Source organism: Gopherus flavomarginatus, chromosome 7 (assembly GCF_025201925.1).
Source record: "Gopherus flavomarginatus isolate rGopFla2 chromosome 7, rGopFla2.mat.asm, whole genome shotgun sequence".
In the NCBI taxonomy this organism is placed as follows: domain Eukaryota; kingdom Metazoa; phylum Chordata; order Testudines; family Testudinidae; genus Gopherus; species Gopherus flavomarginatus.
In genome coordinates, this window is record NC_066623.1 from 91,907,299 (window position 1) to 91,924,831 (window position 17,533).

Below are 17,533 nucleotides of genomic sequence, written 5' to 3' on the forward strand. Positions count from 1 at the left end.
GTCAAACTGTGTCAAAAGCCCTACTAAAAAATCACAAAATATCATGTCTACTGCTTCCCTCCCATTCACTAGGCCAGTAACCCCATCAAAAAAGGAAATTGTTTGTTTAGCGGGATTTGTTCTTGACAAGTCAATTCTGGCTATTACTTATAGCCCTATTATCCTCTGGGTACTTACAAATTGATTGTTTAAGAATTTGTTCCAGTATCTTTCAAGGTATTGAAATTAGGCTGACTGGTCTATAATTCTCTAGCTCCTCTTTGTTCCTCTTTTTAAAGCTAGGTACTATGTTTGCTCTTCTCCAGTTCTCTGGGACCTTTCCTTACTCATCCTCCATGAGTTTCTGAAGATAATTGCTAATGGTTGTGAGATTGTTTCAGCTAGTTCCATAAGTACCCTAGGATGAATTTCCTCAGATCCATCAACTTGAAAACATGAAACTTATATCCTTTAAACTACTGTTTCCTAATTTTAGCTTATATTCCTTTTCTCTTATAGTTAATATTGTGTTGAGTTTCTGTCACCACAAACCTTTTTAGTGAAGACTGAAGCAAAATAAGCATTAAAAACCTCAACCTTCTTGATGTCATCAGTTATTGGCTCTCTTTCCCCACTAAGTAGAGACCTGAAATCCTACACTTTCCTTTGTCTTTCTCTTGTTCTTAATATGAGAGGAGATGTCTCTCACCTCCTCTTATTCCCTTTTATGTCCCTTGCTAGTTGTAACTCATTTTGTGCCTTAGCTTGTTTAATGATCAACACATGTAATGAGAATGTCAGATATGATCTCCATCCATGTGTATCTGAAATCCTTTGAAAGGGACATTTCAGAGTTACGAACAACCTCCATTCCTGAGGTGTCCATAACTCTGACGTTCTACTGTATTTATGTTGACCTGTTAATGTGTTAAAACCACAACTGCCTTGTCCATGCTAGGATGTTACCATGTATTGATTACCACATGTTAGCTAACACATGATTTTTAAAAAGATACCTTCTTTCCTTGACAAGGCCTTAGTCTCACTCTGCCTCAGTTCCCCATCTTAAAAATGGGATAATACATTCTTACCATATGGTGGGGTAGGAGGGGCAGTGAGAATAAAATCCATTGACAATTTAAGGTGCTTAGATACTGTGGAAAGGAGCTCGACAGTACTGCTCCATATAAAGGAGGCACAATCTGTCCCACAATGCTCAAAGATGCAGGATATGGAACAATTCTAGGATGCTTCTGAGTACCCTCAACTCTCACTGACTCCAATATATTGGGTCTTCAGAATGTTTCCATAGGGACTGCTCAAACTGTCCCTATGTAATTTACTCTTTCACGTTACACTATCTTAGGGAAGCAGCATTAATTTATTGATAAACAGGATTCTCCCCCCTCCTGCCCCACCTCTCACAGCTACAGGAGCATTTAATACTAGTTCCATTTAAAATAAAAAATGTGTCTGAGAGAATATGATGGCTGGGCATTAGTGCTGGGGTGCATGGATTCATGAGGGAATTAGTTTAGGGCCTCTAAGCTTTGTATTTCTATAAGAACAATTCCTGAAGCTTTCTAAATAGTATGTATCTTTAATACTTGTAATGATTTTCGTATATGCTGTATATATACAGCCTCACCACATTCCTGATGTCACCTCTTGTCATTCATTCAAACATAATGTGGTAAGAAAATATTTTTTAAATGCCCTTTAAAAGAAAAAAATGACATTAGTCATCAGTCATGACTAATTTAAAATGTTTCAAAGATTTACTGAGTTACCTACAACCAAATTCCCCCCTTATAGAACTCAAGTGGCTTCAGTGTTGCTACACCAGGGATGACTTTGGTGACTAGTATTTTTCAGCTAAGTTTTAAATATGTGGATCTTTATATTTTGTTCCAGAAGCTGATAAGGGTTCAGTGTTGCACAGTCTCCAGTGGGTTTCTGCAATGCCCATAGAGCAGCGGTTATCAAAACTAGGGCTGCTGCTTGTTTAGGGAAAGCCCCTGGCGGGCCGGTTTGTTTACCTGGCGCATCTGCAGGTTCGGCCGATTGCAGTTCCTACTGGCCGCGGTTTGCCGCTCCAGGCCAATGGGGGCTGCAGGAAGGATGGCCAGCACGTCCCTCAGCCCGCGCTGCTTCCTGCGGCCAGGGCCGGTGCAACCATTTAGGCGGACTAGGTGGTTGCCTAGGGCGCCGAGATTTGAGGGCGCCAAAAAGCGCCCCCAAATTTTTTTTTAAATGGTTGAGCAGCCGCTGCTGTTGGGACAGAGAGGGAGTCTGAGCTGCCGGCAGCAGCCGGCAGCCCAGGGGGTCCCCTGGGTCAGGGCGCCGCCCCGGCAGCCGGAAGCCCAGGGGGTCTCCTGGGTCAGGGCGCCGCCCCGGCAGCCCAGGGTGTCCCCTGGGTCAGGGCGCCGCCATGGCAGCCGGCAGCCCAGTGTGTCCGGAGGGGGCGGCAGTCATGCCTGCGGACGGTCGCCTGCTCGCGCGGCTCCGGTGGACCTCCCACAGGCATCACTGCGGCAGCTCCACCAGAGCTGGGGGACCAGTGCGCGAGGCGGCGAAATTACCGTCCGCCTAGGGCGCTCAAAACCCTAGCGCCGGTCCTGCCTGCGGCCCTCATTGGCCTGGAGCAGTGAACTGCGGTCAGTGGGAGCGCGATCAGCCAAACCTGTGGACACACCAGGCAAACAAATTGGCCCGGCCCGCCAGGGGCTTTCCCTGAACAAGAGGAGGCCCTAGTTTGAGAACCACTGACATAGAGCTTAATCTAGGAGACAATATCTGTGGAATTCTGGGAAGGATTCCTTCCCCTGCTCCAGTTCCGACATGCTGCTCTGGCAATGAATAGGGGCTGCAAAAAGCCCACAAGGGGCTGAGGGAAAACTCCCCAAGAGCACGCACTGAGTTGGGTCATGGCACATACTGTTCAGGCCATTCTGGCTTGTACCTCAAGCAGTAGGCACAAAGAGTTGGCAGCAGGTTAGGAGCCTCCAGGACTGTCTAAGTTACTGAGGGCCAGTTCAGCCCCTGTAGCAGCCCAAAGCCACCTTTGTTCCCCCTTGCCCTGGGCTGTGTCTCTTGGAGATCCAGTACAGAATCTGATCTTCTGTCTCTAGCTGTCATCTCTCACTGCTCATATGGATCCTTCAGATGTCCCTCCTGTAGCAGTGCTATGCAGTAGGTGGCCTCTGAGCATGGCCTTCCCTTAACTTCCGCTAACACCATCTGGGTGTTTGCTCTCCAAAACTGTCAGTGAGGTGTAGGATGACCACCGGTCCCTAATTGGGCAGGACAGTCCCGAAATGTACATTTCAAGTCCCAGTACAAATGACTCCAGGTCAGCATTTGCCCCAGATTCCCTGTTGCACCACTCCATGCCTGCCCGAGGTGGTGCCAGTCTCCTCCTGGTAGGGGGGCTGAGGTGGGCCTTAGTCCCCTCTTGCCATGAGGGTGAGGCCCCACCCCATGATCCTCCTCTTCCTCCCTGAGGCCCCACTCCTGGCCAGGCCAGAAGCTGGGCAGTAGTAAGAGCCACCCAGGGAGTCTGGGCTGCTGTGGGGAGCCTTGGACCTTCCACCTGCCCTGGGTGGCACAGACATGGGAGGGGGCAGGGACATGGGCTGTGGGCTGTTCTTGTACAACCCGGCACCCCACCCAGGGCAGGTGGAGGGTCCGAGGCTCCTCACAGCAGCCTGGGCTCCCTGGGCGGCTATTACCACTGCCTGGCTCTGGTTTCGCCATGGGGGCAAGACCTCCAGGTGAAGATGGGGCGGGAGGGGTTAGGACCATGAAGGGAGAGGGGGGCTCCTGCATCCTTCCTGTTTTAACATTTTGAAATGGCGGTCACCCTAGTGAGGTGTGAATTAAATGGTGGCCAGATATGAGAGTGGAACTCACTCAGTTAGGCCACTGAAGGCACTTCATCAGGTAACTGGACTCTGGCTGTGCATTCTGCACATTAAGAGGGCTGAGGTTTGAAGTGGGACCTTGGTGATCTGTTGGCAGCTCAATACTACCAAGCAGTTCCCCTTTGGGCAAGTCTGTAGGAGCTGTGCTAAGCTTGTCTCAGCTGGAAGTTGCCCTTGGCAGCTATTACATCAGCTGTGCTGATCAGTGCCATGGGGCGTTAATTGGACTATTCAGTGTTAAATACTTCCATAAAGTATTTTGAGTTTTCACAGCTGCCTGGGACATCAACAAGGCTAGTGTTCTGGCCTCTGATAATTAAGGTTCTCTGGTCTGTGAATCAATATTTCAATTTAGGAATCATGATTACTACCTCTGTCTTTCGCTAATAGAACTTTGATGTGCTAGAGATGGCTCTTGGAAGCTTTTATTAAAATTTGCCACCAAACTGAAGAGATGGCTTTCCTGCCTTTGATGGAGTCAACCCCTCCCACTATTACTGCCAGAGAACTTTACCTCTTGGGAATCTGCTGAATATTTAAAAAAAAAAAATCCAAACTAGCAGCCTTTGGAATGAATCTGATTGCACCTTATGTCAGTCTGTTCTAAGTATCTTTCAGGGTAGGCTACGTCCCCCATCTCCTCTCACACCATTTCAAGTTACACAGATCAAACACAGCTGAACTATCAATGTACGGAGTAGAAGCCTGAGCCTGAAAACCTTTGCTCAGTTGAATGTTCCTTACTTACACTACTCATTACTCTATTTGCATGAGAAAGAACTACTCATTTGAGTAAGGGTTTTCATATTCAGATCCTATTTCAGATACAGTCACTTCCAATAAGTGCAATCACTATATGTTTATTTGTCCAGTGGTGCTGCCCCCCGCCCCTTCTCCCTTGTATACAGAGTTTCTGTAGTCCTGCCCCCCGCACTCTGCAAAGACATGCAAATATATGTAGCGTTTATCAGAGGCAGAGAGGGAACATTTCTGTGGGAGTCCCTTTGTTAAACTGGCACATGCTATTGGAAAGAGACATGGGAGAATTACTTAATTTTGTGCACAGGAAGGCACTAATGGACCAAAAATGAATCTCTGACCTGGCCAACTTTATTGCTAATTATCTTGACTCGGTGTTGAAGCCATTTCTCCCACCTCCTGTGGCTTTTGTGACTCTTTTGTAGTGAACAGAATCTATATAAAGCAACTAAAGGTCCACTGATAACTCAATAAGTCTTTACAATATTTTAAATGAGTTACAAGAGAATATGTAGAGTGAAGGTGCAATATAATGGAATACATAATTATTATTTTCCTCCAGGATATAAACTAATCAGCCACTCCTATTTTGCTTTTTCATTGTGCTAGTGATCTTGTGCAAATTCAATTCAGGCACTTATTTAGAGAGAATGGAATATTTTCTGCAGGCTGAGAAATCAATAACTGAGACTTCTCTGTAGATCTTTGTGCGTAGTGAAAAAATCAATAGCTTCCTTAATCTTTGTAAACTACCATACAAAAACTTGCAAAATGCTCTTTTATGAGTATTTCAGCATGCTGCCTACCACAATAATTTGGCCTGTGCTTTGCTCAGGCACAATGGTTGCAGGCACTGAGAGCTCTGACTCAACTTAAAGAGAGAGTTTAATAATGCATCTAACAGTGCTTGAAATTCTGTTATGCCACATTGCCTTTTGATGAGAGATGCAGTAGCAGCACATGCAAACTGAAAGTGTAGCTATAATGAGAAAAGTGACTCTCAAAATGGCAATATCTTACTAAACAGAATTGCTCTCGTCTGTATTTAATGTAACTTAAATGGCTAAAATTGATTTTTATTCCTTCTGGCACTGCAGAGGCCATATACTTGAGGGAGTAAGCTGGATTTGCTGTATTGCTGGCGTTCCAGATCCCCAGTGATCAATAGCAACTCTCTACTCTCTTAGTCAACAAGTTGGAACAGTGGCTTATAAAGAGCCATATCTGTCAAAACTAGGGACCTGAGTAGCTGATTTGTGTGTCAGATGCAAGTTGCATTTTAATATCAGCAATAATGGTAAATAACTAGATGTTCACCTTGCATTCAAATTCTTCTCCCTGTTTCACGTCCCTGGGATACCCATCAATCAGAAATCCCTTTGTGTCTCCTAAACTGGCAATCATGGCCTCCTTCAGTAGCGCCAAAACAATATCCTGTATTGAAGAAAAAGAATTCTTGGTTACTAATAAATATTGCTTTAAAGGACTCAGTTTTTACACATGACCTTTAATCTTATGTCTTCAGGAACTACCACAACTCTGCTGTGCTTCGAGCAGGTCCTTTGAAAGCTGGCTTTTTTTTTCTCTAGCTGCCCAGGGAAAGGGTAGTTTGATATAGGGGAGGAATAGCTTTCCCCCAGGAACAGATATGTCACACAAACCCAGAGCCAGGGTGAGAACAAACCTGTTCTGGGTTTTCCAGGATCTTTCCTGTTGTGATGCGCTGTTGTTGTGGGACATATCTGAGTCTCAAAATCTATCTGGGGACTGTGACAGACTGACACTATCCTGTAATAGCCTGAACAAACCTTATGGAATTAAGATAAACGTTACTGAAGGAAGTTAAACTGTACTGAAATACATTTGGAGTACATTGTATTAAAATGCAGTTGTGTATGTGTTACTATGGTACCCTATCCACCTTCTCAATCTGGGAGGGGGATGCTAATGTAATTCCTCCATTATCAGCCCTTCGACACCCCTCTCCCCCCAAGGTCTGTATATACTAGTTCAAACCAGATTCTCCAGGAACCAACAAGCAAAGAAATGTTTTTTGGATAACTAGCCTGGTTTTAAACTGGCTGATGGCCTTCCTCCTGGTCCTGCAAATGGACAGGAGTCCTAGTCCACGAGGATCCCAATTATTAGCATAGAGTTGAAAGGACTGGACCTACTGAGGTCCCATAAAACTGGGTGCTTATTCTGAGATGAAGCTGTGATGAACTGGTAACCACAAAGAATCCCCTAGGGTGGGGAGCGGAAGAACTGCTCGTGTCAGAATCCATGTTAGGGTTAATTCAGGTAAGTTTATTAGCATCTGTGTGGGTTCTTTTATTGTTTTTAATATGATTTCTCTGTAGTGTTTTTACCTTAAGAATAAAGCAGGCTTGCATAAGAAGTGCTGTGTGGTAACTTATAACTGTAGCAATTACACCTAACCATCTCTGATGACAAAAGCAAGCAGGTGTTGGTGGGCAACCTGTCTGTGCTGGAAAGAACACAATGAAGGCAGGAAGCTGTGCAGCCTGGAAATACCCCAGTCAGAAGGGAAAGAGACACTGGTCCCCAACCAGAAAGGCAACAACTGAGGAGCTGGAAACCTGAGAGTGCCCTTGCTCGATCACTGAGGGAAAATATGGATGCAGTTGCCCTGAACTGTGTGGACCATGAAACTTTATGACATTATAATGACACTTCATAATCTGATTGTATTTTGACATAGTGTCACATTGTGTCAATGCAATGTTGTGGTATCCTGCTGTAAATGACAAGAGAATTTGCCTCCCCCCCCAGACAAACTGGGGAAGATAACAACACTGAGCTAGACCCAGTACTCCTTTTAATTTCCTATGGGCGACATTTCTTGATGCCTTTTATTAACACACACATCTCTTGATCTAACTGTACTTGCTGCACATCATATTGTCCATGATTCTGGCCTGCAGCCTGACCCCTTTATGCTGCTCAGATGCTGTAAAGTGGGGGGACCTCTCCCACCCCTCCACCCTGCATCTGGAAATTATTGTAGTTCAGAGAAATTTCCTGGCCAGAGACTGAAATAACAGCCCCTACACCTCTTCACATTCCCCATCAGTTGGCGCTCAGTTATTCTGGGCTGCCAGCCAGTTCCTTAGGGAGCCATTGCAGTTAATGTAAATTAAAAGAGCTCCTAGGGATGCTCCAATTTGCACTGAAGGCCATGCCAGCTCGGGCACCAGCCCAGAATTTGGAAGCTGTAAAAGTGGCATAAAGTTCCCTATGCTGCTACTTCTGTGTTGCATCTCTTGCAAGGTGTAGCATGCAATCTGGCACGTTGTGTTTAATAATCAATCTACCATAGGGAATTTATGGGTATGGTGTGAGAAGGGACAACTACGTCACCAGGATACAGAAAAAAGAGAAATGCCACATATCTGGGAATGAAGGATCCTCTCTGTCAAGCTCTAGGCTTACTTCCCCTCAGGCAGGAATACATACCAGTGCTGCTTTCCTATTTCCACACTTTTTGAGGGACATCCCCTGCCCCCTTTATTTTGCAAATGAAACTACAGCTTACTCCAGGCACCAGTTCGCCACATTCCATGATGTCTTTGATCAGTTTGCTCCTCTCTGATGATGATGTTAATTCACGTTGGAGGAGGTCACCAGTGGACAGATGAGTAAATCCATATTTCTGTGCTAATTGTTCACACTGGGTTCCTTTGCCAGAGCCAGGGCCACCTTCATGAGGGGGAAAAAAATCTAGAGTTAGAAACAGAAATTGCAGGGAGCTGAACAATTGGCCTTTTTATTAATCACTGCAGCTGGGCAAATGTAATGAAAATAACATGAGTTCTTGTACTGACTGGGCGTTCAAGTACATAGTTAGTTAGTTAAAGCATTCTGTGCAGAAACTGCCTGGTAACATATTACCATTAAGTAACACTGCTGAAAAGAGAGCAAGCCCCTTGATCGAGGATTTTAACTCTTAAAATATGTTGTTCCTTTTTCTCTTCATTAACTTTCAGTGCCATTAACAAATTCTCCTTTCACACTGATTTCACACTGGTGTACCAGTGGAGGCCCTTGGAATAAGTAATGTAACTTAATGGCAGTAAATTACCAGGCAGATACTGCATAGAATTTCTTAGCTAATTAACTGTGACCTGAAGGCTCACCCACTACAAGAAGTGGTGGCATTTTCTTGTACAGAGATGCTCTAATAGGTAGCAGAAAATTCTGCTCGCCCCTTCCCGAGGGGGAGCCAGTTTCTTTTGTGGTTTGTCCATTCCAGTGGCTGACAGATTAAACTGGAAGCTTTGTTCATTCTCCTCAGTGCTGGGAGATACTGGTTTGTTCTCCAGAGCAAATCATGAGAGTTTAAAGAAAGCCAGAAATAAATTGTGTTTTGTGGTCTGTCTTTTGATTTTTGAACTCTCCTTGCCCATCGCTGATGTGTGAATGACAATTAGTACTGTCCATTAGTACGGTCCACTCTCAGATTTACTGGGAAAGGTGACTTGCTCCTGCTACAGCAGTTTTCATTGCCACATCAACCAGACCCCTGCCCAGCACTTAATTCCCAGCTTCCCCTTTCCCCCACATCTGCCCAGGCCCCCCAGCCTCACCACTGCTCCTTCCCTGGCTGAGCATTGCAGGGAAGGAGGAGGAGCCGATGAACTGGGGCTGTTGCTGACAGGAGAGGAAGGCTGCTGGCCTCTTCCTGCACCTTCCTCCTCCCCTCTCTTTCTGTGAGAAACTGAGAATAGCTTTGGGAGCTGAGGGTGGGGGGATGGAGCTCTTTCTGCAGTAACTTTGATTGCTTGCTCTACCTTAGGAGGCAGGGCAGAGGACAGCCAGCCAGTCAGAGGGGGATTTTCCCTGGGCAGATTTCAAGTTTGTTAGAGCACTGGAGCCTCTCAGGCCATCAGGAGAAGGGCTCCAGCCCAGCCAAAATCCCATCACGCATGGAAAAACTGTGAGAGTTGGCCACCGGAGTGCAGTGCCAGCCTTGGGGCACCAGGACTTTAGCCCTTCTGGAGTCAGTCTCACTAGACACTCCAGACTTAAAACAGTTTTCATCCCTGCCTGGAGAAAACCCTGAGTATCTGGCTCCCCCAGGACCTGCCTCTTGGGAAAGAGCAGCCAATCAGGGCTGCTGCAGGTAGGCAGAGCTCCCCCACCCCATCCTCTCAGGAGCTGAGAGACATTTGTGGGTTGGCAAGGTGAGGAGAGGGAGCAGCCACTGCCATTGTCACAAGAAGGGAGGAAGGAGGAAGAAGCAGAAAGGGACGAGTGGCTCAGGACAGCTCTGCTTCCCCCTTCCCACCTGTGAATAATGGGTCAGTCTGCTCCTCCCTCACCTCCCCATCCCTGCAACACTAGCCTGAAAAGGGGGCGAAGGGGCAAAGAACATTGAGAGCTGCATCCTACCAGCCTGGGAAGGGGATGAGGGGATGAAGAACCCCTAGAGCTGCCCCTCCCCAGCCTGGGTGGCGGGTGAAAAACTGCTGGAGCTGCAGGAGGAGCAGAGGTGTGTTGGGTGGGGGAAGGAGCCTATATGATGCTAGGAAGGGAGCAGAATTGATGTGGAGGGGGAGCAGGTAGGATGAATTTAATTGTCAGCCTGTGAGATGGGCAGATATGGGTCTGAGGTGGCAGAATTGCTCAATTAGTATATTTGGGTTCACGGAGAAGCTGGAAACTCAGCAGCACCATTACCAGGCAACATTTTATACAAGACTGAGCTCAGCTGGATCTTCCAGGGTGAGAGCATCAGCAGTAGGCACCAAAAAAATTGTATTACTCTGTACATTTGGGAGAGCTAGTAACACTGTCATTGTCACACGGGGGCAAGGGAGAGTTCAAAAATCAAGACAGCCCAAAACCACAGTCTAATAATTAAAAGTAAACCTCATGATTTGGGTGTCTGACTGATAATTTTTGAATGTTTGAGGTTGGCAATCAACACTGTCAACTCTAATATCCAAATACTATGCATACTACTCCACTATATGACTGAGTCCAAGTTTCATCCATTTTTCTTTCTTGATTGCTTTAGTCAATAAATATGGGCTGACACACTCATGAATTTAGCCATCAATCCCCTTCAGGAGCAAAAGTATCCATGTTCCAGGCCTTCACATTGAGTTGTAAGAAAATGCTGCCCAAACAGATATCGTTCAGTGGCATTACAGTGGTGTAACTGAGAACAGAAATTAGGCCATAATGTAACAGTGACAAAAGAATGCATTTGTCTTATATAAACGCAGCGCCTTTTATTAGAGTCGCAATGAACATTGTTAACATACAACCAAAGAATCAGGCGCTGCATCTTCACTGAGAATGTTTTTGGGGAAAGGGTTAGTCTTTGGGATAACCTCTTTTTTTTCCCTTTAGAAAGATAGGCATCCAGATGCCTTGTGTGAGGTGGCAGTGTGCAGGCCCAGAGGCAGAAATGTAAGCATCTAGGAAATTTTTACTGCAAAAACTTAGGTGCTGAGTGAGTCTAGGCATGTACACGATTAGGCAGTTCATAGGTGCTGACTCTATGGGTGTTCTGGGCAAGGCCATCCCTAGCCATCCCTAGCCATGGGGGTGCTGTGTGGGGCCCTAGGCCTCTGGGGTGGGGGGCTGGCCCCAGGCCTCCACAGGGAGAGGGCTGGGGGAGGCGGTTTCCCCGCTCCCCCAGCCCACTCTGCTCTGCTCCCCTGGCTCCCAGCCTTGAGGGGTAGCATGGAACCGCCCCCCCCCAGCACTTGCCAGCAGCGCAGCTGGGGCAGAGCCAGGGGGCGAGCACCCCCCGACATTTTAGAAAGTTGGAGCCTGTGGGGCAGCTGCTGAGCAGGGTTTACAGTAGTGCCTAAAAATGGGATTTAGTAATCTAAAACTGGGATTAAGGCAACTCAGTACACTGTGGATCCAGACCTAGGTATCTGGGTACCAGCTACAGATGAGGGTTCAGTGGTAAATATGAGCCAGCTATCCCCACAGAATCCTGGCCAGTGCATTAGGCACAGTAGCCTCACCTCCTCACTCCACATGAGGAGGAGCCTCACAGCCTGAACCTCATTTTTTTAATGGGAATGAGGCCACTAAGCACCTCACAGAACTGGACTCAGAATGAAGAGATGCAAGTCACGAGTGAAGGTGCAAAGACCGCAGGATGTAGCTTTTTATATTAGAAACTGTCCCTTTGTAACAAAGTAACATAGTAATTAAAAAAAAATTGGAGTAAATATTTACATTTAGGGCTAGCCTGTGTCTTGCCTTTGTACATGTACACAGGGAGAAGGAGGAAGGAAGGAAGCTTCCAGCATTCAACTCAAGGGTCAGTCACAGTCCCTTTACTCTTGGAGGTGCAGAAACTACTTCCTCCTAACAAGCCTAGGAGCAGGTGGGGCCACGTGGTGGAGTTCCACTTTTTTCATCTCACTGGTCAGAATGCTCTGTCCCCATTGCCTGATTTGCTAAACCCTGGTCTCTCTAGCTGAGGAGTTTTGGGAGGTTGCAGATGAACATCCCTGCATATTGTATAACACTCAATGCAAGGTCCAACAATGAGAGTTTACAAATCTAAACCAACCAATGCAAAGAGTAGGGAGAGTTCACTTCTAATATTCTTCTTAGGAATACCCACACTTTTGGCTGCTGGTCCAGAAGGCTTATTATCATAAACCTACCTGTGATCGAAAGACTAGATGAGAGAATTATGTTTACTTCATGATGTGCCAGTATGAATATACATGCTGTTAGATGAGTGTTAGTTGTAAAATCAGAGTAATAAGCCATGGACAAGAGCAAAGGTAGGACACTGCTGAGCTGGACTAAGGGCTGGACTTTGGTGGGTTAAATGCCAGCAATGAATCAAGATCCACTGAGGGAGGTGCTCTCAGCTATGAGCTAATTAGACAAAGCTGACCTTCACTGGGCACAGCTGACTCCCGTTAGGTTCAGTACCAGAAAGAAAATGGGACTGGTTAATGCTTAATGGCGAGTGGATGATATGGACCAGAAGGAATAAAAAATGCTGTCTTGTATGGTTTATATTTTTCTGTTTTGAGTTTATTGCTTTTAGCTTGTACACAAAAAAAAAGTGCAGAAAGAGACTATATTGCTATGTTTGTGTTTTGTTTAAATGATATTGTTTCAGGAGAATATTTCTTCCTTCCAACTAATACAGTACAGAGAGTGCTTATGAAGTTATTAAAACTTTTTACCAATGCTTGGAGCGATATGTCATTTAATACTTATCACTCTTCTTTTAAAGCTATTTTGTACCAATTGTTACATTGAACAAAGGTTGTGGATAAGAATAAGATTCTTCTAAGCTTCTCTCGTAATTTAACACTTTTAAAAATAAATGAGTGTCTATTGCTATGGCCCCTTCCACTGTATTATCTGATCACCTCATAAATTAATTTATTTACCTTTGCAACACACTTTTGAGGCAGGCTAATATTACTACTTTGCTTCATGGATATGGAATCCAAGGCACAGAGGGATTAAGTGAGCTATCCAAGATCGCATTGCAAGTCTGCGGCAGAACATACAACAGAAGGCCAGTCCTTCCAAGTCTCAGTCCGGTGTCTAAATCAGTGGTTCCCAATCAGTGGAAGTGGCAGCCAGTGTGTCCCTTGGCTTGTGCCGCTTCCAGCAGCTCCCATGGGCCTGGAGCAGTGAACCGCGGCCACTGGGAGCCGTGATCGGCCGAACCTGCGGACGTAGCAGGTAAACAAACCAGCCTGGCCCGCCAGGGGCTTTCCCTGCACAAGCGGCAGAACAAGTTTGGGAACCACTGGTCTAAATCAAACTACAAGACCATCCTTCCAGCTATGTGTATGCAATCAGTAAAAATAATACAGGGGAAATCATTAGGCTAGAGACACTTAGATTTCTTTAAAACATTGTTAATTACAAACAGGAACATTTTCTCTGGCTCTCCTAGCTAGCTGATGTTCTATTTATCCATCACCCATCTGTGTTGGAAATGTGAATCTCCTTTAGTGAGAGAGCAGATTCACACTGATCAAAATAGAAAATGAATATTCTTAATGGATGGTGCAGCTCAGGACTGATGCTAATAAAACCTTAAGCCATCTCAGTGATTAGAAAGGAATCATCTGGCTATCAATGCACTTTGAGGTATCAGTTGTCTGAGTTGCATCTGCCAATACACTAACCTTTTGTGTATTCAAGCTTTTAATTTTTTATAATATAAATGGTACTATATATTTATAAATATATTAGGGCTGTCGATTAATTGCAGTTAACTTATGTGATTAACTAAAAAATGAACTGTGATTAAAAAAATTAACCAAGATTAATCACACTGTTAAACAACAGAATACCAACTGAAATTTATAAAATATTTTTGGATGTTTTTCTATATTTTCATATATATTGATTTCTATTACAACACAGAATATAAAGTGTACAGTGATCACCTTATATTATTTTTTATTACAAATATTTGCACTGTAAAAATGGTAAACAAAAGAAATAATATTTTTCAATTCACCTCATACAAGTACTGTAGTACAATCTCTTTATTCTGAAAGTATAACTAACAAATGTAGATTTTTTTGTTACATTGTTTTGGTTTTGAGTGCAATTACCTAAAACTTTAGAGTCTACAAGTCCACTCGGTCCCACTTCTTGTTCAGCCAATCGCTAAGAGAAACAAGTTTGTTTACATTTATGGGAGATAATGCTGCCCGTTTCTTATTTACAATGTCACCTGAAAATAAGAACAGACGTTCACATGGCACTCTTGTAGCCGGCGTTGCAAGGTATTTACTTGCCAGATATGCTTAACATTCATATGGCCCCTCATGCTTTGGGCACCATTACAGAGGACGTGCTTTCATGCTGATGATGCTCATTAAAAAAATAATGTGCTCATTAAATTTGTGACTGAACTCCTTGGGGAGAATTGTATGTCTCCTCTTCTGTTTTACCCACATTCTGTCATATGTTTCATTTTACAGTAGTCTTGGATGATATCGCAGCACATGTTTGTTTTAAGAACACTTTCACAGAAGATTTGACAAAATGCAAAGAAGGTACCAATGTGAGATTCCTAAAAATAGCTACAGCACTCAACCCAAGGTTTAAAAATCTGAAGTGCCTTCCAAAATCTGAGAGGGATGAGATGTGGAGCATGCTCCCAGATGTCTTAAAAGAGCAACACTCAGATGCAGAAACTACAGAACTGAACCACCAAAAAAATAAATCAACCTTCTACTGGTGGCATCTGACTCAGATGATGAAAATGAAAATGTCAGTTCGCTCTGTTTTGGATTGTTATCGAGCAGAACCTGTCATCAGCATGGACGTATGTCCCCTGGAATGGTAGTTGAAGCATGAAGGGATATCTGAATCTTTAGCAAATCTAGCACATAAATATCTTGCGACACCAGCTACAACAGTGCCATGTGAACACCTGTTTTCACTTTCAGGTGACATTGTAAACAAGAAGCGGGCCACATTATCTCCTGCAAATTGTAACCAAACTTGTTTGTCTGAGCGATTGGCTGAAGTAGGACTGAATGGGCTTGTAGGCTATGAAGTTTTACATTGTTTTATTTTTGAGTGCAGTTATTTTTTGTGCATAATTCTACACTTGTAAGTTCAAATTTCATGATAAAGAGATTGCACGACAGCACTTGTATTAGGTGAATTGAAAAATGCTATTTCTTTTGTTTTTTACATCGCAAATATTTCACTGTATACTTTGTATTCTGTGTTGTAATTGAAATCAATATATCTGAAAATGTAGAAAACATCCAAAAATATTTAAATAAATGGTATTCTATTATTAACAGCGTGATTAATTTTTTTTTAATCACTTGACAGCCCCCCCCCCTACTGAAATAAAGCCATTGCATCTCTCTGAAAGGTTAATCTTGGGAACAAACATTCTGTGCTCTATCGGGTGTGTGATACAAACAGTGAATCTGTAACGTAGTATACCAGAGCCTCTTAGAGAGAAAGTAATGCATCAGTAAGTGAGATGTCTTAAGGACACTTCAGTGTTGCAAACTCTTAGGGCTTTATTGAGAGTTTCACGATATGTGATATTTTATTTAAAGTTCCAGCTTTGGAGTCAAGTGAGTGTGCGAATCTTGCCTTTCATCTATTTTCCTAGCCCTTCCATTGTGGAGAAAAGCTTGAAAATGTGACCTGAGTATATCCTAAAATCTCAGAAACCAGAAGGCAAGTTAAAAAAAAAGTTGTTAAATTCCAGAACTTTTAAGCCACTCACTGAAATCCTGTGTATTAAAGATCATCTTGGTTGAAAACAGAAAATAATCTTCATGTGCTTTCTGGAAATGCTAAAGGGATATTCAGTGCTTAATCAGGATGATTGTAGGGGAGTAGTTCCCATGGAGTACTGCAGAAAGCAACAACCATCATCTTCTAGCTCTGGCACCTGCAATGGTTTTAGGTATGGCTACTTGGACAGAGTGTTTGCTGTAGCATCCTGGTCACTGAAGTTGCTACAGCACCAAGATGGCTATGGGCTGAATTGGAGCTCATCAGTCTATTAGTAGTGGAGATTACTGACAGTTGGTCATAACTGCTGAGCTAATGAGACTCAGTAACTGGGAGGACATCTCACGGGGAGGAACATGAAGTAGAGGGAAAGCGCTGAAGGTAAGCTGGGTTGAGGAGAGTAGATGTGTGACAGGCTCCTCCTGTGGTACACCTGTGCTATGTTCTGCTCTGTTTGGACATAGAGGATTAAAGGTACATGTAGTGGGAAAAAGTGTGTGAGTGAGTGAGTGAGAGAGAGAGAGACACCATGAAAACAGGTAGCTGAAGAAGGACTACTTAGCCCTGTTGAGCTGATCTGTCAGAAACTGAGGAATTAAAATCCTGAAATATCTGGTATGAATAAAATCTTGCTATTTAGCATTTTCAACACTTTACCATATTATTTTTCTTTGGTAAATGTTGCCAGTACAGCCAAGGCCAATGGGTGCAGCTGAACCATGCTAAGAATTCCTTAAGTGTTAAGTGGCACCAACTATTTCCAGTACCAATCAGAAAGCTTCTTGAGCCACTTCTGGTTCTGTTTATGCTTGTAGTTAAACTGTCTTCAGCCCTGCACTCATTGTAGGCACTGATTGTCACAGAGGGGTCAATTTGATAGGATCATTTAAATGGTCAAGCCTGCCACACATTAGTCCTGAAATAGTTATTTAATATAAACTATTAAGCAACTGTCAGAGGGAAGGGCTATGCCATATATGGGGGAAATGCCTACAAAACAGCATATTCATCTTTAATCTCATTTTAGATCCAGTTTGCCCACAAACACACTTTTAGTATTTTGCTAGCCAGGAAACGAATTAATCTTTAGATACAGCTGAGTGCCTAGCATCTGATCCAGACTCTAATGAAGCCAATGGACATATATTCTCATTGATTAGAGTGGGGATTGTCTCTGTCACCTATTGTATCAAATTCTGGCAGAAGGTGAGGATGTCTGGTGCATGCAACCATGAAGTCAGTATGAGTGCTGTTTTTTTTAGATGTGGTGTTAGGCTATCAAGTAAGTTAAATTGGTTAAAAGCTATCCACTAGATTTTCATTGTTCAAGACTGTGAGAGTGCTCACTACTGTGTGCAGCTGAAATATAGTCAATTTGAGTCATTGGCAATTATTACAAAAATGTAAAATACTAGCATCCAAAAAAATCTCATGTTTTGCTAATTTATTTGGTTATAGCTAATTTCATGATTGTCTCTTCAGCTTGTATTTCTAAATTCAATGAATTGATCTTGTCATAGTCCATTACCCTGCTGTTATGTCTCTCATTTTCCTTTCTGATTCTACATCTTTGCTTTCATTGTCTGGATAAAACATTGATGTCGTTGTCTAATTAA

At 43.8% G+C, this 17,533-nt stretch overlaps 1 protein-coding gene across 1 annotated transcript in view; it reads right to left on the minus strand.

The window, feature by feature from the left end:
• AK5 (adenylate kinase 5) overlaps positions 1–17,533 on the minus strand; it is a 149,878-nt gene that overhangs the window by 17,275 nt on the left and 115,070 nt on the right. The window contains exons 11-12 of the mRNA XM_050961884.1: positions 8,218–8,381; positions 5,979–6,095 (exon numbers count right to left, since the gene is read on the minus strand). Coding sequence (XP_050817841.1) covers positions 5,979–6,095; positions 8,218–8,381 — 281 coding nt within the window. The remainder of the gene's footprint in view (positions 1–5,978; positions 6,096–8,217; positions 8,382–17,533) is intronic.